The sequence below is a fragment of the Delphinapterus leucas genome, chromosome 11 (assembly GCF_059928025.1).
Source record: "Delphinapterus leucas isolate spDelLeu-1000000601 "Yukka" chromosome 11, BTC_Dleu_Yukka2, whole genome shotgun sequence".
NCBI classification, from domain to species: domain Eukaryota; kingdom Metazoa; phylum Chordata; class Mammalia; order Artiodactyla; family Monodontidae; genus Delphinapterus; species Delphinapterus leucas.
The window spans coordinates 97,691,295-97,714,761 of record NC_143139.1 but is presented as its reverse complement, the minus strand read 5'-3'; the positions used below and the strand labels follow the sequence as shown (position 1 = coordinate 97,714,761).

Here is a 23,467-nt window from a genome sequence, read left to right as displayed (position 1 = left end):
GAAGGTACTTTTTCATAGCCACCTTATCTTGTTACATTTCTGCTTCCCCCACCCCCATTGTCTGTTCTTTTCACAAATTTTATTCCTTCATTAGTCTCATCGAGCACCCTAAATATGCTTACTTAAAGTCTTTTTTTCCAGACTGTTCTATTATTTTAATTTCACCTGGAGTTAATTCATATTATGATTATTGATTTTGGTGGCCATTATTCTTAGCATTAGATGTCTTCATGGGCTTCAGAGTTTTGATTTTTAGGCTCAATTTTGGGTAAAAGGGCATCGTTCACTTTCTTTCTCTCTTTGTGTACTCAACCCGCCTCCATCTTGAGGCCACTTCTCCCCCTGGTCTAGCAGTTTGGGGTCACTCCAGTGATGCCTGGTCTGCAGTACAGAAACGTGTTTTATATTGGTGGTTCACAATTCCTGGCCCTCTGGGGTCTACTTGTCAGCCATGGGGCGTGAGATTAATGATATTGGATGTTCTCCCTTGTCCTAGGGCCACACCTTCACAGAAGGTGTTGCCCCATGAAATGGTTGAAGAGATTTTTCAGACTCCTCTTTGACATAGGGGTGAACACTCTCTCCCCTCATTTCAAATAGGAATCCTGACTCTGTTTCCAGCCTTGTGTCCTCATTATGCCTTGGGATCCAGAGAACAGCAAGCCCGTGGCTTTGTCCATACTTAGCAGTTTGTGTTTCTGGACCACAGTGGAGTTTATACTGCTTTTGAGCCCAGCCAGATCCTCTCAACACTTTATTGTATAGTTTATTGTTGTGTGTTTGCGGCACAGAGCAACCCCTCACAGCCTGAATCATAGCATTATCTGGATCTGAAGCCAAATACTCTGTTTTTCTTATTTTAATATTTATTTTCATCTTTATTTAGCTCTATTTTATGCAATGCCACTTCGTATCCTGTTTGAGATAGGTGAAATACAAATAAATTATATATTTCTTCAAGTTTATGTTTCATCATTTCTCAAATCAAGGCGCACCTTATATTAAATGCATCTGAGAATTTAAGATGTATGGTGTCAACCACACCTGGAAATGCAGCAGACACTTCACTCATATGCACAGCATCCAGTAACCTGTGGAGGGGCAATCCGGGCGCTGAGGGCAGAAAAACCGGTGGGGTGACTCACAGGAATGGATTCCTCTGTGTGTTTGGAAAAAGTGGGAGGGGTAGAGGGGTACAGGACAACTTCTGCATTTGAACTCACCGACCTCAGGCAAGATGAATGCAGCTCCTGCCCCCTCGTGAGGTGGGAGAACTCACAGAAGCAGTTTAAGGAAACATTGTCTCCTTTCTTTCCCCTCTTGCTTCATGTACTGGACATTTTCAGCTGGTCGCAAAAGGTGCACTTTTTGTCACACTGGGGTACACACAGTTGTGGGCACAGCTAGACTCTCTCTTCCAAGTACTGACACCCTCATGTTCCAACTCCCATTTTATAGAAGCAAAAACTGTAAAGGTATGAGTGAAGCCGACTCTGGCCAGGCCTGCCAGAGGGGTGCAAGTGGCTGCCAGTAGTTTAGCCTCCTTGAAGACGGTGTCCTCGAAACACTGGCAATGGTGGGCGTCTTTTCTCTCCATTCATGCTCCATCCTGGAATTGACCATTTAGAAGTAGCTCAGCAAGGTCAAGTGGGAAAGGCATCCAGTTCCTGAGTCAAATAGCTCATACACTTTGGCCCAGTAATTTCACTCCTGGGCGATTACCCTGGCAAAGCTGGCAGAGGAAGGGGCTGGGATTCATACACAAGTGAGGTTTATAAAACTTCCACATGTAAAATAGGATGGAGCTCTATCAAAAGGGGCATATTAAATAAACTGGGTACACGATTTCATTGGAACATAGGCAGTAATTGAAAACTATGCTTTTGAAATAGTTTTAATGGAAAATGCTCAAATTCAGTGTGCAATTAAGGTCGCAAAGCATAAGGTACCATAATTAATATTTATTTATTTAATTATTTATGGCTGCGCCACGCAGCTTGTGGAGTCTTAATTTCCCCACCAGGGATCCAACCCGTGCCTTCTGCAGTGAAATCATGGAGTCCTAACCACTGGACCACCAGGGAATTCCCAATAATTGATATTTTGTAATAGAATATATCATAGAAAAGTGACTGGGTGGAAGTAGAGAAATATCACTATTTGTTCCCGCAGGTGGAGGGACTCTGAATATAAACTTTTTCAAAAAAGACTTCTCGGATATCAAATTTTTCTACAGTGAATATACACTACATTGAACTTGTATTGAAGTCACAGTATGTAAAGCAAACTTCGTTAAAAAAATTACAACCTATACAAAAAGAGCTTTACTAGCAGTCTTAGAAAGAATTTAAATAATCCTTAATTATTTAAATAATTTAAATTTTAATAATTCTTAATTATTCATAATAATAAAATCAGTCATCACTGATTGGCTGCTGAGGACCGGCACAGCGCAGTTGCCCGGGAGGCGGGGCTGGGCGCGCCATTTCCGGGGCGGGGCCTCGGCCGCGCGCGAGCCGGTGGTCTCCATGGCAACCAGCTGGGCCCAAGCGAGGCGAGCCTGGAGCCGCCACCGCAGCCGCGCAGGCCTCGCCCGCACCCCGGCCGCTCAGGCACTAGCGCCCCGCCGCGACACCGGGCCCGGTCCCAGCTCGGCCGGTGTTCCCGCCAGAGGCTGCCCGCGCCTGCCTCCTGCCGCCGCCGCCCGGGCCTGACCTGACCGGGAAGCAGTTCCGGCGGGCCGCCGCCGCCGCCGCCGTGACTCATCTGCCTGCCCGCATTCCCCGATCGGGCCATCTTGGTCGCGGCCGGCGCGGCAGACGGAGCCGCGGAGGAAGCCGCGGAGACCCAGGTACGCGCCCGCTGCCCGCCCCAGGCCCCGGCGCCGCCGCGGGTGCATCGGCCCTTTGTTCTGCCCCAGGTGGGCGCCGGGCCCAGCGTAGGGAGGGGGCCTCGGCGGGGGCGCCCGCATCGCGCCCGCTCTTCGCTCCTCCCACGCCGCGTCCCTTACTTCTAACCCCCGTTTCCAAAGTCGAAACCGTTTTTAAACCATGTTTTCATCCTTCAGGGCCCAGAACAAGTCCACCCTCCTGTGCAGCCCGCCATGGCCTTGTGAGGGCGGCGATCAAGGAGCCACATCCGGAGCTGGGGATCCCCAAGGGTCTGCACCCCCTGCCTGGTCTGGCTGTGCTCATCTCTCGGTCCGTCTGCCCTGCCTTCTTGTTTGGGCTTCTGAGCCACGCTGGGTCTTGAACCCTACCCTTTCCTTGGTTTCTCTCTGGGTCTACCCAATTTTAGCATTACAGGTGCTCAGGTTCTGGGATACCCAAACCCCCTTCTCCCGCTTCATCAGCCTCAGACTTAGGCCGACCTCTGGCCACCATGGTTCAACCCCAGACCGCAAAAGCTGAAACCCCAGCCTCTGCAGCTTCTACCAATGCCCAAATGGATGACGTCATCGACACCCTGACCTCCCTGCGCCTCACCAACTCCGCGCTGAGGCGGGAGGCCTCGACCCTGCGGGCAGAGAAGGCCAACCTCACCAACATGCTGGAGAGCGTGATGGCGGAACTGACCTTGTTACGCACCCGGGCTCGGATTCCTGGGGCGCTGCAGATCACCCCACCCATCTCGGCCATTACCTCCAATGGGACCCGGCCGATGACAACGCCTCCAACCTCTCTGCCCGAGCCCTTTTCCGGAGACCCTGGCCAGCTGGCGGGGTTCTTGATGCAGATGGACAGATTCATGATCTTCCAGGCCTCGCGCTTCCCCGGAGAGGCTGAGCGAGTGGCGTTCCTCGTGTCCCGGCTGACCGGGGAGGCGGAGAAGTGGGCGATCCCCCACATGCAACCCGACAGCCCCTTGCGAAACAACTATCAGGGATTCCTGGCCGAGTTGCGGAGAACCTACAAGTCTCCGCTGCGGCACGCCCGGCGCGCCCAGATCAGAAAGACTTCGGCCTCGAATCGAGCCGTGCGGGAACGGCAGTCACTCTGCCGCCAGCTGGCCGCCACGGGCACGGTGCCCTGCCCTGTGCACCCAGCCTCCAATGGGACCAGTCCAGCCCCGGCCCTGCCCACCAGAGCTCGGAACCTTTAGGAATCGGCCACCACCCTGGTCCGTCTGCCGCCACCCAGGTAGCATACCCCTTTTGCTGCGTAGAAGTGTCCGTACCACAGCATCGCCCTTGTTTGAAGACATCCCTTCCCACCTCTCTCGTTGCATAAGGACATCTGTCATTGCTCCTGGGCGCCCTGTGACCCACCTTGCTTCCTGGTATCGCGTGCTAGCTTGGGACCTCCGTTGCATGTCTCCCTTCTCTCGCTTGCAATTCCAGCTCTTCTAGTGACCACAGCTCTGCTGCTGGGTCACGCTGACCCCGCAACACACTTTGGACCATTGGGGCTGACCTTTCCCAGCCTGACCAGGTTCACAGACGCTCGTCTTCCACCCTCTGCGGCCCCACGGCAGCTCCCCACCTGGCTGCCCTGTTCTCAGTAGTGAGCTTGCTGATGACAGAAAGAAGCCCTTTTGGCCAGGCGGGTGGCTTGATGGGGGTACCTGGAGAGGAGAGCCTGGCATCCTGCCCGTAGGTGATTGCCAGCCCTGCCAGGGCCCGGTGTAGCAGGCAGGGGCCTCGTCTCTGCTGTCAGCGGCCAAGGATCACAGCTGGGAGTGTGGTTCCAGCGTTTCCGGGGGGCCAGCTTCACTCTGCACATGAGTATGTAGTCCTTGTGCCCCGTTGCTGCCACTGGGAAAGACTGCTAATGCGGCCTTAGTGGGGAGCCCCCGCAGGCTGCACCCCCATCAATGCCTGGCGTTAGCTGCCAGTGTTCTGATAGCGCCAGGACTGGGGGGAATCCGGAACTCGCCTGCTAGGAAGGTCCTTGTGACTTGGGATCACTGGGCATTTCCATCAAGCCTCCACAGGCAGCACGTACATGTCCATCCCTGCCTGAGACCCGCGGCAGGCTGAGGGTGGGATCTAGAGGCTCACTTTGCTGCCCTGGACCCCCCGTGGGAATCAGCGGTGGTGTCCCCCCTGTGGGAATCAGCAGTCCCCCCTCCTCTTTGCCCCCTGGCACTTGGTGGTGCGCTTGTCTAGCTTGAGACCTGTTCCCTTCTCCCTGCAGGGGACATGTGGCCTTCACCTCAGCCCCTTGAGCCACACATACGATCTCTAGGTCTCCAAAGCCTCTGTGTAGCGTGTCCTCCCCAGGCCTGGGCTGTCCATCAGATGTCCAGCCTTTGTCCCAGAAAACATGGACTCAGGGCTGGAGACCCAGCTCCTCTGGGATGCATCATTGAACCCTTAAGGAGAGAGGGCGTCTGCCTCTGCAGCCCCGGCCAAGGCCTTGCTGGCGTTTGCAAAGGAAAAGAGCTGCGGACTGCCTCGGTCTTAATGCGGGGACAGTGCAGAGCTGGTGCCCATGTCTGATTCTGTGCCTCTTAGTGGTGGGTGGCCTTCACGGGGGACGCCCAGAACCACTTTCTAAACGAGTCTTGGCCAAGCCCTTTGGACCGTGGTGCTCCCACCATATTTCAATGCCAAATGAACCGCATTTCCATGACCACCCAGGCGGTGGGAGATGGGCTGTCCTACCTTGGGTTCATCTGCCCCTGTTCTGCTGGTCCAGGCCCGACTGCCGGAGGACAGCCTCTGTGCACCCCTGCAGGCCTACGTCTTGGGACCCCCAGAGGTTGGCTCCTAGGGCCCATCCCCTCTTCCTAAGAGTTTCCATGATGCAGGGGAAAGTGACTGTGCTCCTGAAGCAACCACCGCCTACAGGGTCAAGGGTGATCAGTGGTTGCTGGGGTTCGTGGACCACTGCTGCCCACTCATAAACTCTGTTAGCCCAGTTGCCCTGCTGAGCCACTGCCTGAACCCAGGCTTCAGGCCCCCCTGGATTCCAGCCGAGGCTGTTCAGGCGGGACCGTGGTGCTCATTAAGCCTGAAGCCGGGGAGGGCACACAGTGGGCCACTCTTCTGGGGGGCGGGCCCTCCGGTGTGGGGTTGTGCAGATCACTTGCACTTCCTGCTCTATTCTCTTCTGCCTACCTGCCAGGTGGAGGTGCCCACAGCTGAAGGGGTACAACGACACCCGGGGAAAAGGAGGCCTGCAGGGGTAACTGACACCTTGAAAGTTTCCACGTGGCCCAGCCCAGCCAGGGTAGGAGACCCAGCACGGGAGCAGGGCAGGAACTGCTCGCCAACCCCTGGCTGTGCCCAAGTGGCGTTAGAAGTCCTACTGTGTTTGCATTCGTGCTGCATTTCAGCTGCCGCACATAACCAGGCCAGAGCCGCTAGGCAAGGCTGGCCATGCTGCCTGCCTGCACCCGTGACCGGCCCTCTGCACATGGGTCGTCGTGCCCAGCCTGGGCTGCTGCTGCAGCTGCGTCTGGGTTGGTGAGTTGCTTGGGTTTTGCCTGTTGCCGCGCACGGTACGGGCTGGGGACTCTGCTGCTGTTGGACGCCTGCGACCTTGGTGATCGCTTCCTCAACCTTGGAAACCGGAGTAGATGCGAGGCTTGGGGTTGGACTTGGAAGAAGCCCCACGTTGGGAGCCCCTGGTGGCTCTAGTGGAAGACACCCTAGTCCCCAGCTAGAGAGGATGAGACCCAGGCTTCATGCAGCCCAGAGCAAGGGCAAGTGACTGGGAGGACCGAGCTGGAGAAGGCAGCGGGGGATGGGAGCTGCTCTGTACATATTTGGGGTTTATAATTTCTCTGAATTTAAGAGAACAGGTGTTGATTTATTAAAGGGACAGGGAGTTAGTAGTGTTAAACAGTGCATGTGAGGGAAAGTTTTATGTTTTTCATGGTGTTGACATTATTTGGACTATACTGTGTCTGTCTTCTGGTCTCCGTGGTACCCCATCTGGTAAGGAAGCTTCATTGCGTAACAGGGCATCGTTCGAGATCAGATTTAGAAGAAGGGGTGACCTCTGGCCTACTGTATAGTGTGACCTTGGGACTGACTTAATGTCCTGAAGCATTTCGGTGACTTCTAGGAAAAAGCCAAGACCCATCTCACTGGTCCCAGGTGAGTATATAATGAGGAGGTCATGACACGGAGCCCAAAAGTACCCCATGAAGACGCAGGTAAGATGCACGAGCTGCTGTTGTCAAGAGGGACAGAACTACCTGCTGGACCATGATCCTGACAGTTCGGCCTTTAGGAGGAGGAACAAATGTGGGGAGAGCTGGGCAGGTACTTAGGTTACCTTAAGGGAGCAGCCCCGTGACTGAACGAGCACGCACACAACGGGGCCAGCTACCAGGGCTGGAGTTTGGGTGGGAAGAGGGGAGAGATCTTAGCCGTCCCTACCATCTTGCAACCAGAGCTGTAAGCCTGAGATCCCCTCTGCTCCGAAAGCCTTAGGTTAGGGGCTTAGAGATGAAGATACAGATGGGGCTCTGGAGAAGGCAACACAGCACCGATTGTTGGGCCGGCAGCAAAAGCTTGCCTGTGTGGGGAGAGGGCTGGGGTTTAGGATAATTCCATCACTCACCACGTGTGGACAGAGCTGATGACTGGTGTGGTCTCGGGGTCCCAACGTCGGGTGTGGCCGTTGGCAGAGCACGGACGCAGTAAAGGTGGTGGGGTAACACCAGCTCCTCGCCGCGGCATCAGTAACTCCTTTGCATAACCAAGTAACAATGTCCTGGTTGTTTTCATTATCAAAGGCAACCTACACGTCATAGAAATTTTGGAAAATAAAGTAGTAGAAGTACAATTTTAACATTTTGGTGTTTCTCCTGGTCTCTCCCCACCCCCTGCCCCCCATGGTTTCTCTGCTTTTTGTTTTAACATAGTTGTGATACTACCTACTGTAATGATACGATATCGTGTATTTTCATTTACGTCACGGGCATTTCCCTGTGTTATTTGTAATTTTATGTTGAAAGGCCGTGTGCTCCTCCGTGAAGCAGTGCCAATGGTTGATCACCAATTCTCTTACTAATTTTTCACCATTAGAAATTGATGAATATCTTTGTGCATAAAGTTTTCCCCAATGTCAAGTTATTTCCTTAGGGTAGATTCTCAGAGGTGGGGTTTATTGAGTTAAAGAATACGAAAACTTGTGGGGCCATGATTACATACTGACAAGTGGTCTCCAGAAATGTTTGTACCCATTTACACTGCCACCAGCAAAGGTAAACGTGCTCATTTTACCATCTTGCCAGTACTGAGTATTCTCATCTGGCCAAATACTTGCTAATCTGATCATGAAAAAAATAGCATTGTATTTTAGTTTGCATTTTTTCGATTTCTAGCGAAGTAGAACATCTTTTCGTGTCAAGCAGTTGTATTTCTTTTGTGGATTGTTGGTGACCTCTGCTCTTATCTACTGGGGGTCTGATAAATTTGTATGAGCTCGTTATATATTAAATATATTAACCTGCTGTGTGTCATACTCGTTGCACATGTTTCCACCTTTTTACTTTTTTGTGTGTTTTACTGAAATTTTAACTTGATACGTAGCTGATCCATTCCCTCACTTGGCCCTGTGCCCACCAGACTCTTAAGGTAGGCACACATATACGGCTGTACCACTGCACTGGTAGCAATGGCTGACGCATAGTAGGTACTCCACAAACGTTTGTGAGACTGGCGTGGATGGATGTGCTGGGCATCCACGATGCGTCACACACACCACCCCCGCCCCCAAAGTGCTTGTGAACCAAGAACAGTTCACAGACCTTTTGGTCCCAGAATCCCTTTGCACCATTAAAATCCTTTAGGACCCCGAAGAGCTTCTGCTAATGTAGATTTTGCTTATCAATATTTACCATGTTACAAATTAAAATGGAGAATGTTTCAAAATACTATTTTGAAAATAAACTCATTACCTGACAACACGAATAGCATATTTTAAAGAAAACTATTTTCTAAAAAAATTCAGTGAGAAGAGTGGCATTCTTTCATCATTTTGCAAATTTCTTTAATGTCTGGCTTAATATCAGTAGAAGACAGCTGGGACCTCAGACCTGCCCCTGTACTTCATCTTTTGCAAGGTCACACATCACATAGCCTCTGAAAAATTCCACCGTACACTCAGGAGACAGCAAGGGTGGAAAACACACAGGATATTTTAGTAGTATTACGGAAACAGGAATACCTTCCAGAACCGGAAAGGGTCCTGCCCACTTTGAGATCCCCTGGTCTGAGAAGAGACAAGAGTAGTCCGTGCTGCAAACCCCTCCATCTGTCCTTTGTGGTTTCCTTCACTGCTTTAAACTGAAGGTCTTTGTTTCCCTCTAGAATTAATAAAGGCACTTCTGGAATTAGTTTGGCTTGTAGTGTGAGGTGAGGCTCCAACTTGACTTTTCCCCAGTTTTTTCTTTATAAATTTATTTATTTTTGGCGCGGTGGGTCTTCGTTGCTGCACATGGGCTTTCTCTAGCTCTGCTGTGGTGCGCAGGCTTCTCATTGCGGTGGCTTCTCTTGTGGAGCATGGGCTCTGGGGCGCGTGGGCTTCAGTAGTTGTGGCTCGCGGGCTCAGTAGTTGTGGCGCACAGGCTTAGTTGCTCCGCGGCATGTGGGATCTTCTCGGACCAGGGCTTGAACCCGTGTCCCCTGGATTGGCAGGTGGATTCTTAACCACTGCGCCACCAGGGAAGCCTTCCCCAGTGTTTAAACCCGAGATCACCTACTGACTCCTTTCTCCCCCTCATCCATGTGTTTCCTCCAGCATATCTGAAAATCTTATCTTTTGTGGCGCTGACTTTCCCAATATCTAGTGATCCATCTATCTCCCCCAGAACTTCCCTTTTAAAAATGATTTCGGGTTTATATTTTGTATTCCTAATAGAGGGTCTTCCCCTTCAGGTTTTCTTAGCTGTTCTCACCAGGTGAACATAAAAATTAATTCTAAATCTTGCCCTGAATCCCAGCGCAGACGCAGGGCTGGCAAACTGTGCACAGGCCAGAGCCCTGGAGGGTGAGGTGGCCACTGCTTCATGCCCACGGAAGGCCTTGCCCCTGGGGTTTCAACCAACGTTCCTCTACGACTGGTGGCTGGTTTGCGATCAGGGGTGAAAATCTGTGTCCCAACTGGCTAGCCTGCTGCCTAGTCAGGGTCTTCTGCTTGGAAAAGTCTAGAGTGCGCACGATGCCCTGCTGGCTGGCCCCGGACGGCTGGTCCTAAGAGGTTTACAAGGGCCTCGCTGTGTCTTTCAAAAGTTCTTCCCTGGGTTCCGGAACATCTGGATGTAGCTGGGGAGTCTTCTGGATTCCAGACGGTATTGTGTCCCCAGAAACCTGCTGGTCACGCTTCAAGCACCGCATTTGAAACCAGTAGCAACGCTGAGTCTCAGATCGTATCTGAGCAAATTCCAAAGACAGGAGTCTCATGAGATCTGCCCGTGAGTTTCCAATGGCCACCAGGCTCTGGGCATCTGCTAAAGCCTCTTCCTAAGAAAAGTTAATTTCTAGGCATACGCTGTAGCGGGGTATCGAGCTGGGCTTTTCCTGTCGTAGCCGAGACCCACGTACGAGAATGAAAGCCTGTACTCTGAACTTTGACAGCTGCTGACGGTCCGTCAGTCCCCCAACTTGAAGGGATGTCTTAGCTCTGTCAGTCTACCAGCACCCAACGGTTACATAGGCTGGCTGGTTCTTTACCAAACCTGTTTTCTCCTCCTTCTGGGCAAAAAGCTAGACTACATTCCCCAGTCTCCTTTCCAACCTGGTGGGGCTCAATGGTGGAGTTCTAACCAGTGGAATGCGGGCGAGAGGGATGCTCCCTGTTCTCTCCCCTTCAACCATTTGATCCACGCTGATAGCCAAGGTGACCTTGGAAAACACAGAGTGAAGGTGGCAGATCCGCACAACAGAGACCCCAAGCCACAGTCTGTGGGAGAGCCGCCAGGATCCCCATGGGCCTGGGGCACTGGGCATGACTGGGGGTCAGCTCCCAGCAGTGAGCAGGTGGGAGCAGGGAGCAGGGGGAGGAGGATGTGGCGGCGGCCCCAGGAGGAGTGAGCGCCCGCGGTTGCTACAGCCTTTCTGGGAACCCTATGTCCTCTTTCCTCGAGTGGCCCTGACACGAACACCAATGTGGCCCGGTGAGGGAAGAGCAAAATCCAGTTAAGAGAAGGCCTCTTAGCCCCTCCAAAGCCACCAGGGTCACAAAGAACTCCGGCCAACCCTGGGGAGAGGGGATGAGACACGCCCCAAATTGTTGGGGCCAAACATTCTTTGGAAGCAGACAGGGCTTAGTCTTAACAAGAGACTGTTCTACACACAAAAAAATGACAAGAAAACCTTTTCCTGTGGCCAAGATATCGTTAAGGGACCTCCTACCTAGTGGGAAGGGGTTTGACACATCCCACTGGACTGGGGTCTGGAAGAAATCAAAGTTTTTCTATTTCTATTCCGAACGAGTTGAGATGCTTCAATAAACCAGTTATACTTCATTCACTTAAATGATGAACCCGCCCACAAAGCTATGAAATAACAGAACAGGAAAAGCAGAGACAACCCTGGTAGTCTCAGCCTTAAAGGAGCTTTAGGGCATAAAAAGCAGCGCGTCAGAGCGATGCTGCTCTTAGCACGCCGACTGCCCAGAGGGGTTTAGAAGAACCTTTGGAATCTGAATGAGAAAAGGACCACAGTAACCCACAGCTGTGCACCTGCTGTCTGCCAGACATGGTTCTAGAAACCGAAGGTGTAAGGGTGAACAAGACAGAGACTTTGCCTCTGTGGAGTCCTCCTTCTTCCAGGAGAAGAGAATGATAAACCCACGTGTATCTCATAGAAGGGAGGAGCGTGGATGGGCTCCAAGAAGATCTCTCCAAGGGCTTGATACGGAGCAAAGCCCCCAAGGAAATGAGTGAAGTGGGCTTAGACTCAAGCCTGACTGTGGTCCCAAAGAGGAAAAGTTATTCAAATCTGTGTTTAGTCTTAAAATCTATAGTGCCTTAGACTCAAGGAAGTATTTTTTTTCAGATTTGAGATGACACTGAATATATAATTTTCTGTTCTCCGTAAAACTGACTTAATATGATACACAGTTTATCATGTTGTTAAAAAGTTTATTTGAAAATAAGCTAACGATTTCATAATATTTCCTTACATGGAGGTATATATATAACTTGCATAGCTGTTCTTCCCCGGGCTGGCTTCATTTTTTAAAAATCAGGATATAATTTACACCCAGTTAAGTGAGCCGAACTGAAGTGCATATGTCAACGTGCTTTGACAAATGTATGCACCCATGTCACATACCCCAAATCAAGATGTAGAACGTTCCCATCACTCCAAAAATTTCCCTTGTGCCTTCAACCTCTCCCCACCGCTGCCAGGCAACTGCTGTTTTAATGTCTATGCCCATAGATTAGCTTCTGGAACTTCATATCGATGGATTCATGAAGTGGGCACCCCTTTGTATTTAAGCTTCTTTTGCTACTATGATGTTTTGAGATCCATCCGTGTTGGTGTATGTATTAGTAGTTCATCACTTATTATTGCTGATTCAAGGTCCACTTCATTCTGTAGATAGGTGCTAGCTGTTTTGCCATTCATCTGTTAATGGACATCTAGGCTACTTCCAGGTTGAGCAGACACAAATAAAGTTGCCATGGACGTCCCCAGAAAAGTCTTTTTGTGCACGTGTGTTTGCATTTCTCTTGGGTAAATACAAGGAGCGGAATTGCTGGGCCATAGGTAAACTGTGTAACCTTATAAGAAACGGCCAAACTGCCTTCCAAGGTGGATGCGCCATTTGACGTTCGTGGCTGTGTGTGTGAGTTCACGTTGGTCCAGCTTCCTCTCTTCCCTTGCTGTTGTCAGCCATTTTCATTTCAGCCGTTCTGGTGGGCGGGTAGCAGTATCCCATGATGGTTTTACTTTACGTTTCTCTGATTTCTAATGATTCTGAGCCCTTTTTTTTTTGCTAACCATTAATATATCTTGTCTCCCCCCGCCCCGATGTTTTATGAAAAATATCAAACACACATAAAAGTTGAAAAAAATTGTATCATAAACATCCATACATCCACCAGCTACATTCTACAATGAGCATTTTGCTCAATTTGCTTTATTGCATAAGCATCCATCCTTCCAACCATCCTCAATATGTCTTACTTTTAATGCACAGGGCAGTAAGTGAAAGATATCAGTAGACTTTACCTCTAAGCACTTAGCATGCATACCGCTAACTAGACTTCCACATTTGTTTACAGTGCTTTTTTTTATTGGCAGAAGGGGCATGAATTCACGTACAGTGGAACCATCTGGGGAGTTTTGAAAAAAGCATCCACCACTGTCACGCAAGCCCCTCTCAAGATACAGAACGTCACCACACAGAAAATTCCCTGGTACTTCTTCCAGTCCTAAATACTTTGGTCAATCCCCAAGACACAAAAATATTCTGTAATTCCTTCTAAAAAATTAAAATTTAAACTTCTGAAAAGATTTTATTGAAATATAGTTGATTTACAATGTTGTGTTAGTTTCAGGTATACAGCAAGGTGATTCAGTTATACATATATGAATAGCTATTCTTTTTTAGATTCTTCCAGTATTAACTTTTACATGTAGGTTTCTGATTCATCTCAAAAAAGTATTTTGTGGATGATATGAGATGGGGTTGAAATTTGTTTTTTTCCCATATCGACATTCAATCGCTTTAGAATAACTTGTTGAAAGATGCTCTGTTTCTCCATTGGGTCGCTTTGGTGACTTTGTTTAAATCAAACGACCTAATAGAGTCGGCCTACTTCTGGACTCCTTCTGTTTCAAAAATCTATTTGTCTATTTCCGTGCCAGCACCATGCCGTCTTGATTACTGTGACTTTGTAGTAAGCTTTGAACTCAGGATGTGTAAATACTGCAATGATGTGCTTCCTTTTCAGGATTGCTGTGGGTACCATACATCTGTGCTCTCCAGTTAGTAAGTTGCTAGACACATGTGTCTGTTTAAATTTTCACTAGAGCATTTCTACTCTCATAGTTCTATGTTAGGTTCTTTGCAATTCCATATAAATGTTATAATCATTTCATCAATTTCTATTAAGGAAGCCTGCTGGGACTCTGATTGGGAAGGAATTGAATCTACAGATTAAAGTGGTTGGAACCTGACATTTTAATAATGTTGAGTCTTCCAATACATGAATATGGTTTATTGCTCACTTTGTTTAGAATTTCTTTAATTCTTCTCAGCAGTTTTGTAGTTAATGGCCTATCACATCTTTTGTGAATGTATTCCTAAGGGTTTTATGATTCTAGATGCTATTTTAAATGGAATTTTTTAAACAATTCATTTTGCAATTGTTTCTTGCTAAGGTATAAAACCCAAACTAATTTTTACATTTGCTTTTATTCTGTGACTTTGCTAAATTTATGTATTAGTCCTGGTAGTTATTTCCCAGGCTCCTTAGGATTTTTTATACTCACAATCATATTGTCTGTGAATAAAGAGAGTTTACATCTGTCTTTTCAGTCTGGATGCCTTTTATTTTTCTTTCTTGCCTTTTCGCGCTGTCTAGGACTTTCTAATACAGCGTTAGACGGAAGTCACAGAGCAGGTAGCCATGTGTTATTCCTGACCTGGGGGAACATGGTCGACATTTCACATTCGCTATGACTCTGAGCAGTAGGTTTCTCATACATGCCTTTTAACAGATTCATGAGATTTCCATCTATCTCTCATTTGTGAGAGTTCTTTTTTTTAAATCAAAAAAAGCATTTGTTAAATGCTTTTTCTGCAATTTAAACAATCATACTTTTTCTCTTTTATCCTGTTAACATGGTGAATTAAACGGACTGATTTTCCGATGATAAACCAACCCCGCATTCCCGGGATAAACAAAACTTGGTAATTGAGTATTATCCTTTTTATAAAATAGTGCGTTTGCTTTGCTAATACTTTAAAGACCCTTATGTGTTTTTTTATCGGTAGGGATATTGGTCTGTCATTTTCTTTTCTGCAGCGTCTCTGTTTTTAGGGTTTAATGATCGCCTCATAAAAGGTTGGGAGCTGTTCCTCTCTGTTTTCTGAAAGAGTTTGTGTAAGATGGGATTATTTCCTCCTTCACTGTTTGGGAGAAGTAAAACTCCCTGGGCCTGGAGTTTTCTCGTGGTAATAAGGTGTTTGCTAGGGAGTTCAGTATCTTTAGGGGCTCGATGGGACTGATCAGCCATCTGTTTCTTCTTCAGTGAGCTTTGGTAACGTGTCTTTTGGGGGAAGGTGTCCGTTTTATCCAAGTCAGCAAATTTACTTGCATAAAGTTGCTGGTAATATTCCTTAATTACCTTTTTGAAGTCTGTGGGATCTCGAGTGTTTTCCTCTCTTCTATTGCCTAATATTGTGGCTTTTTTAAACATTCTGATTAGATGTTTATCAATTGTACTGATCTTTGTAAAGTACCATTTTTTATTTCATTGATTTACTCCATGTTTCTGTTTCCCATATCATTGATTTCTGCTCCTTGTTTTATTTTTTTAGTTGAAGTGTAGTTGATTTGCAATGTTGTGTTAAGTTCTGCTGTACAGCAAAGTGATTCAGTTTTTTTTATATATATATATACACATTCCTTTTCATATTCTTTTCCATTATATTTTATCACAGGATATATTGAATATTGTTCTCTGTGCTATACAGCAGGACCTTGTTGTTTATCCATTCTACATGTAATAGTTTGCATCTACCAACCCCAAATTCCCAGTCCATCCCTCCCCCAACCCCCTTCCCCCTTGGCAACCACCAGTCTGTTCTCTATGTCCCTGATTTCTGTTTCTGTTTCATAAACGGGTTCATTTGTGTCATATTTTAGATTCTACATGTAAGTGATATCATATGGTATTTGTCTTTCTCTTTCTGACTTACTTCATTTAGTATGGTAATCGCTAGTTGCATCCATGTTGCTGCAAATGGCATTATTTTGTTCTTTTTCATGGCTGAGTAGTATTCCATTGTATATACGTATACCATTGTATATACATATACCATTGTATATACATATACCATTTTATATACCATTGTATATGCATATACCATTGTATATACGTACCACATCTTTATCCATTCATCTGTCGATGGGCATTTAGGTTGTCTCCTTGTCTTGGCTATTGTGAATAGTGCTGCCATGAACATTGGGGTGCACATATCTTTTTGAATTAGAGTTTTGTCCAGATATATGCCCAGGAGCGGGATTACTGGATCATATGGTAGCATTGTTTTTAGTTTTCTGAGGACCCTCCATACTGTTCTCCATAGTGGCTGCACCAACAGTGTAGGAGGCTTCCCTTTTCTCCACGCCCTCTCCATCTGTTTTTATCTGGGTTGTTCCCTCCCTTCTGCTTTTACTCTGGGTTGAACTTCCTCTCCCTTTTCATATTTTGCAAGATGGAAGATGCCTTTTGCTTGTCTTCTTCAGAAGCAGTGGGTCTTCCCCGGGCCTTGCAGTTGGGAGGACTTCCTGCTGCTCCCCGGGGCTTGAGGCTTTGTTTGGTATAAGAGGAGTGCGTGGAAAAGGGAGTGATATTGCAAGTCTGTGTATCAGAGGAAGCACAGCTTTCTCTGGCCTCATGTCCTGTCCCCACTGTTCCTTGTCGTCACCAAGCCTGGGCCAGTGGAAAAATGCTGGTGAGTGAGCATGGCCTCCGCTGTGTCTGGGGCTCCTGGTCATTCTAAATGGTCACAGTAGCCCATAAGCATTTAAGAATTTATTAAAATGTTAGCTGTTTTCTCCTGACCTGTCGTTGTGGTACCCTTTCACCTGTGCTTTGCTGAAGGTGGAGAAGCTGGTGACCCCGTCTCCGTTCAGAGGGGCTGCCACTGTTTAGAATTCCCCTCTCTTCATTTCCTTGTGATCTGAGCCCTCTCATGGGCTCAAGAAAAATTGTGATTTTTTTTGGAGATGGCACAGCTTTTTCTCGTTAGGTTGGGAGTGATGTTTTCTTGCAGTTTTCTACACCCTGAACCTGACTTGGCTTTTTTTTTTTAAGTTATGTTTTCTATTTTATTGAACATATATTCAAACTCATAAAATATTTTAATTATTTTTTTTGCCAGAAGATTATTGGAAAGTATAAATCCATTTTTTTCTTTTTTTTTAAATTATTTTTTGGCTGCATTGGGTCTTCATTGCTGTGTGTGGGCTTCCTCTAGTTGCGGCGAGCAGGGGCTACTCTTTGTTGCGGTGTGTGGGCTTCTCATTGTGGTGGCTTCTCTTGGTGCAGAGCACCGGCTCTAGGTGCGTGGCTCTAGGTGCACAACTACTTCAGTAGTTGCAGCACGCGTGCCTAGAGCACGCAGGCTTCAGTGGTTGTGGCACGTGGGCTCAGTAGTTGTGGCACGTGGGCTCTAGAGCGCAGGCTCAGTAGTTGTGGCTCATGGACTTAGTTGCTCCTCGGCATGTGGGATCTTCCTGGACCAGGGATCAAACCCGTGTCCCCTGCATTGGCAGGCAGATTCTTAACCACTGCGCCACCAGGGAAGTACTATAAATCCATTTTTATTTCTGCTTGGGTGCAAGTTTCCTGCTCACACGTGTTCTCGTTATTCAGTCAATAACCAATTACATTGGATTAAAGTCACAAGAACACATTGTGAATTCATCTGAACCAAAAACATTTAATTAAAATAGTGAGCACTCTTTTTGTAAGCCTCACCCTTACTAGTAGCCCAATAGCTTCATTTTTTTCCTTGGGGACTATAACATATTTTAAAATTCTGTTAGAGAATACACAAACAGGAAATGTTAGAAGAAAATTTATCTGAACAACTTAAAAGAGAATACAGTCTCTGATCAGCAGAAGCTTATAAGTCGGTAAAAGACTCAAAGAGTAGGCATAAGTGTTTGATAAAGCCATAGGACGGAGGAGAAGGAGAAATTAATATTTTCTGAGGAGTTCAACAGATACTCCCTAGGGTCTTCATGTATTTAACTCCTAGATATTGGTCTGACTTGGCTTTTTAAAAACAACTAAGAAGAGAAAGAAAAATAACTTCTTTTATTCATGATTCATATTGTTTTCAATTTAAAATAGTTGATAGAGCACATTTTCCCTCGCCATTGTACCTTTTCAAAAATGTATTGGCTATTCATACCCACTTTTTATTTCTCATGAACTTAACTTTCCATAATGTTTATCGATTTGTTCTGTTTTATAAAAGTAATACGTGATCATTGTAGAAAATTTAGAAAATAGAGTATAAAGTATAAGTAGAGTATAAAGGAAACAATAAAATGAAAGAGATCAGTTTTAAATATAATTAAGTACAAAATAATGTATACATATAAAAAAATTAAACAGTGCAGAAATATATAGGGTAAAACTCAAGGTAAGCCTTATATGCACAGTTAGCATTTTGTGTGTCCCTTTCAGACCTTTTGCAACGTAAACACATATGTGGAACCTAAGGCAGCTCCCTCTCAGGGTCCTACAAGTGCAAGGTCACCCGGGGATGGGGGGCACCCCTTAAACCCTGCACCTCTCTGCTCTCACCAAGTCCAGCCCAGCTCTTCAATGAAGTTTTGGGTTTCCCTTTACTTGGGTCTTGTGCCTTTCTTGTTGTAGTTACTTGGCTTAATGGCATCACATTTACCATCCATTCTCTATCTGATTATTACTGGGTTTTACCCTCTTTTTCAACTTAGAGGCAACAACTCTCAATTATCCGTGGCTCCAGTAGTTTCCTACTGGTGCTTCTGGGCTTCCAGTAAGACCAGCATCTCCTGGGTAGATGAGAATGTCTGTCTCCTCACTGAGACCACCTACTGGTTTATCTTCCTGTTAAATATAATTGGCTGGAATTTCTGGTATTAGGTAACAGAGGTGATGAATGACATTTTTATCCCAGATTAGCTTACTTCTACTTTAATCCTTTTTGGGGACCTTAATAGAAAATTGTCCATTTCATGGAGATTTTCGGATTTACCAGCATAAAATTGTGCATGGTATTCTCCTAGGCTTGGAAAATCATCTCTGTAACTGTAACATCCTTTTTCTTCTTCTTAATCTATTTTCCTTTTTATAATGATTTGGTTGGCCAGAGATGGACTACTGTATTATTTATTTTTAAAGAATCAGCTGTTGATTTAACGCTTTTCTGTTTCATATTCATGAATTTCTGCTTATGTTCTTATCACTTCCTTCCTTCAACACCAGCACTTCCTAATAAGTCAAAGAATCCACTTTCCAGTTTGCACATTAAAAAAAGTTAAGTTTCCTGGGCTGTAAACAGGTATCGGGAGGAAACAGGATTCTGAAGAAATTAAGTCCGGGAAACAGTGGGTTAAATACAGTTCACTCAGGACTTCCCTGGTGGTGCAGTGGTTAAAAATCCGCCTACCAGTGCAGTGGACACGGGTTCAATCCCTGGTCCGGGAAGATCCCACATGCTGCGGAGCAACTGAGCCTGTGAGCCACAACTACTGAGCCCGCACGCCGCAACTACTGAAGGCCGCGCACCTAGAGCTCATGCTCCGCAACAAGGGAAGCCACCGCAATGAGAAGCCTGTGCACCGCAATGAAGAGCAACCCCGGCTCGCCTCAACTAGAGAAAGCCCACGCTCAACAACAAAGACCCAAAGCAGCTAAAAAAATAAACAAATAAATAAATACAGTTCACTCCTTTCCCCACTCCCCCACCAGAATTATTCTCAGAAACCTAAAAGCACCAGTGTTCATTTAGAATGTCAGAGGACAGTCAGTTTAAGTTCTGTCCAACTAATTTATTAGAATACAGAATCCTTTTCTTCCCTCTGATCTTCTTTTAGCCCTAAGATGTCTCAGAATTCACACTGGGAAATGCTCCTCTAGTGCTTAATTGTTCCATTTGATGTGTCTAGTGTCTCTGTCTCTGTCTCTCTCTGTCCCTTTGTCTCTCTGCCTCTCTCTCTGTGTCTCTCTGTCTCTTTCTCCCCTTCCCCTGCCCCCTGAGCCCATTAAAGATCACCTTGGATCCTGATTCTGCCATCTCCACGTGTCACTGAGATAGATGAGAAACATGGTCGTGGATGTTGTGGACAACACACCTGTACAAGGGCTGCTGCTTACAAGGCATGGCAGGAGCGTGCCTTGCTGATACTTTGACTTTTGCCCAGTGTAACCCGTTTTGATCTTCTGACCTCCAGACCGTACAAGAATAAATTTGTGTTGGTTTAAGGCCCCAAGTTTGTGATAAGCTGTTACAACAGCTATAGGAATCTAAATAGAGGTCAATATGGGAACAATTGTGCCAATTTAACATGAAATTTTACGTGAAATGGATAAATTTCTAGAAAAATACAGCGCTCCAAAATTGGCACAAAAAGAAAAGGAAAACCTGAATCTGTAACTAAAAACCTTCCCACAAGGAAGACTCCGTGTCCAGATGGTTTCACCACAGAATTCTACCTTACATTTAAGGAACAAGAATGCTACCCTTACACAAACCCTTCCAGAGAAAGAGAAAAGGGAAGATTGCCCAACTCACTTTGTGAGACCAGTTTAACTTGATATAAAAAAGGGAAAAGGATAATATGAGAAAGAAAAATGACAGGCGAATCTCACTCATGCCACTCATGAAAAAAGGAACTCTCAGAAAACTAGGAATATAAAGAAATTCCTTAATCTGTTAAGCGGTATCCACCAAAAATCTATAGAAGATACATATTTACTGGTAAAATGGTGAAAGCTTTTCTTTTAAGATTGGCAGCAAGGCAAAAAGGCTTGCTATCCCCACTTCTCCTCAACATTGGACTGGGGGTCCTAGCCAGTGTGATACCGCAATGAAAAGAATGAAATCACAGGGACTGGAAATGTAGCAACAGATTTGTCTTTATTCACATAAAATGTGACTATATATGTCTCAACTTATAGAGATGTTATAGGTAAATTATTAGAATTAACAAGAGAGTTTAACAAGTCAACATACAAAAGTCAATTGGGTTTCTATATACCAGAAATGAACAGAAAATGAAAAGTTTAAAAGATACCATTTAAATACTATGAAAAAGTGTATGCTGAGACAACTTAGACGAAATGGACAGATTCATAGGAAGATACAAATTATCGAAATTGACTGGAAGAAATAGAAAAGCTGAATATATAAGTAAAGAACTTGATGTTAGCAGTACAGAAAACTTCCCAGAAAGAAAGCCCAGGACCAGATGGCTTCACTGGTGGAGGAATTAATACCAATTCTTTATAAATTCTTTCCCAAAAAAATCAAAGAGGAGGGAATACTTCACAACTCATTTTGAGGTCAGTAACACTCTTATACCAAAACCAGACAAAGCTATCACAAGAAAACTACAGACCAATATCACTTAAGAATATATATATATATATATATATATATATAAGAATCCTTGATAAAGTACTAGCAAACCAAATCCAGTAACATATAAAAAGGATTGTCCGCCATGACCAAGTAAGACTTATTCCAATAATGCAAGGTTGGTTTAACATTCAGAAATCAATTAATATAATTCACCATATCAATAAAATAATAAACAAAAAAAACCAATCCTCTCAATAGATGCAGATTAAGTATTTGACAAAATCCAACACACTTTTGTGATTAAAAACACTCAACAAACTAGGAATTGAAGGGAATTTCTTCAGTCTGATAAAGGGCATCTACAAAAAGCCCATAGCTAATATCACATGTAGTGGTGGAAGACAGGATGCTTCCCCCCGAAATCAGGAACAAGATAAGGATAAAAAATATATATATAAAAGGAACAAGACAAGGAGATCCACCCTCATGATTTCTATTCCACATTGTAATGGGGCTCTAGCTAAGGCAATTAGGCAAGAAAAAGAGGCATCCACATTGAAAAGGAAGAAGTAAAATTATCTCTATTTGCAGACGATGTAATCTTTATGTAGAAAATCCTAAGGAATCTACGATCCACTAAACTTCATTATTAGTTAAATTAGTTATTAGAACTAGTAAATGAGCTCACCAAGGTTTCAAGATATAAGAGCAGGGAATTCCCTGGCGGTGCAGCCCAGTGGTTAGGACTCTGCGCTTCCATTTCAGGGGGCACGGGTTTGATCCCTGGTCAGGGAACTAAGATCTCGCAAGCCACATGGTGCCGCCAAAAAAAAAAAAAAAAAAAAGATATTGATACAAGATCAATATACAGAAATCAATCATATTTCTATACACTAGCAATGAACAATCTGAAAATAAAATTAAAGCAATTCATTTACAATAACATAAAAAAGAATAAAACACTTAGGAATATGTTTAACAAAGGAAGTACAAAATAGCATGCTCTGAAAACTTCAAAACATTGCTGAAAGAAATTAAAGTAGAATAAATAAATGGAAACACATCTTATGTTCGTGGATCAGAGTAATTAATATTCTCCACACCCTCTCCAGCATTTGTTGTTTGTGGATTTTCTGATGATGCCCATTCTAACTGGTGTGAGGTGATACCTCACTGTAGTTTTGATTCGCATTTCTCTGATAATTAGTGATGTTGAGCAGCTTTTCATGTGCCTCTTGGCCATCTGTATGTCTTCTTTGGAGAAATGTCTATTTACATCTTCTGCCCATGTTTGGATTGGGTTGTTTGTTTTTTTAATATTGAGCTGCATGTACTTTTTATATATTTTGGAGATTAATCTTTTGTCCATTGATTCATTTGCAAATATTTTCTCCCATTCTGAGGGTTGTCTTTTCGTAGTTTGTTTGTAGTTTCCTTTGCTGTGCAAAAGCTTTTAAGTTTCATTAGGTCCCATTTGTTTATTTTTGTTTTTATTTCCATTACTCTAGGAGGTGGATCAAAAAAGATCTTGCTGTGATTTATGTCAAAGAGTGTCCTTCCTATGTTTTCCTCTAAGAGTTTTGTAGTGTCTGGTCTTACATTTAGGTCTCTAATCCGTTTTGAGTTTATTTTTGTGGATGGTGTTAGGGAGTGTTCTAATTTCATTCTTTTACATGTAGCTGTCCAGTTTTCCCAGCACTACTTATTGAAGAGACTGTCTTTTCTCCATTGCATATCCTTGCCTCCTTTGTCATAGATTAGGTGACCATAGGTGTGTGGGTTTATCTCTGGGCTTTCTATCCTGTTCCATTGATCTATGTTTCTGTTTTTGTGCCAGTACCATATTGTCTTGATTACTGTAGCTTTGTAGTATAGTCTGAAGTCAGGGAGTCTGATTCCTCCAGCTCCGTTTTTTTCCCTCAAGACCACTTTGGCTATTTGGGGTCTTTTGTATCTCCATACAAATTTTAAAATTTTTTGTCCTAGTTTTCACAATATTGATTCTTCCAATCCAAGAACATGGTATATCTCTCCATCTGTTTGTATCATCTTTAATTTCTTTCATCAGTGTCTTATAGTTTTCTGCATACAGGTCTTTTGTCTCCCTAGGTAGGTTTATTCCTAGGTATTTTATTCTTTTTGTTGCAATGGTAAATGGGAGTGTTTCCTTAATTTCTCTTTCAGATTTTTCATCATTAGTGTATAGGAATGCAAGAGATTTCTGTGCATTAATTTTGTATCCTGCA

The 23,467-nt window shown here is 45.2% G+C and overlaps 1 protein-coding gene across 2 annotated transcripts; it reads left to right on the top strand.

The window, feature by feature from the left end:
* The first annotated feature begins 2,476 nt into the window (after nucleotides 1-2,476).
* On the top strand, nucleotides 2,477-23,137 carry RTL6 (retrotransposon Gag like 6). Of its 2 annotated transcripts, XM_022596894.2 has the most exons (3): nucleotides 2,477-2,851; nucleotides 3,068-4,139; nucleotides 6,069-23,137. In XM_022596894.2, the coding sequence occupies exon 2, from the start codon at nucleotides 3,382-3,384 to the stop codon at nucleotides 4,099-4,101; it is 720 nt and encodes a 239-aa protein (XP_022452602.1). In that variant the 5' UTR covers nucleotides 2,477-2,851; nucleotides 3,068-3,381; the 3' UTR covers nucleotides 4,102-4,139; nucleotides 6,069-23,137. The 2 variants fall into 2 exon arrangements, with proteins under 2 accessions (XP_022452602.1, XP_022452601.1); XM_022596893.2 differs by having other exon boundaries at nucleotides 3,068-23,137.
* Nucleotides 23,138-23,467: the final 330 nt, after the last annotated feature.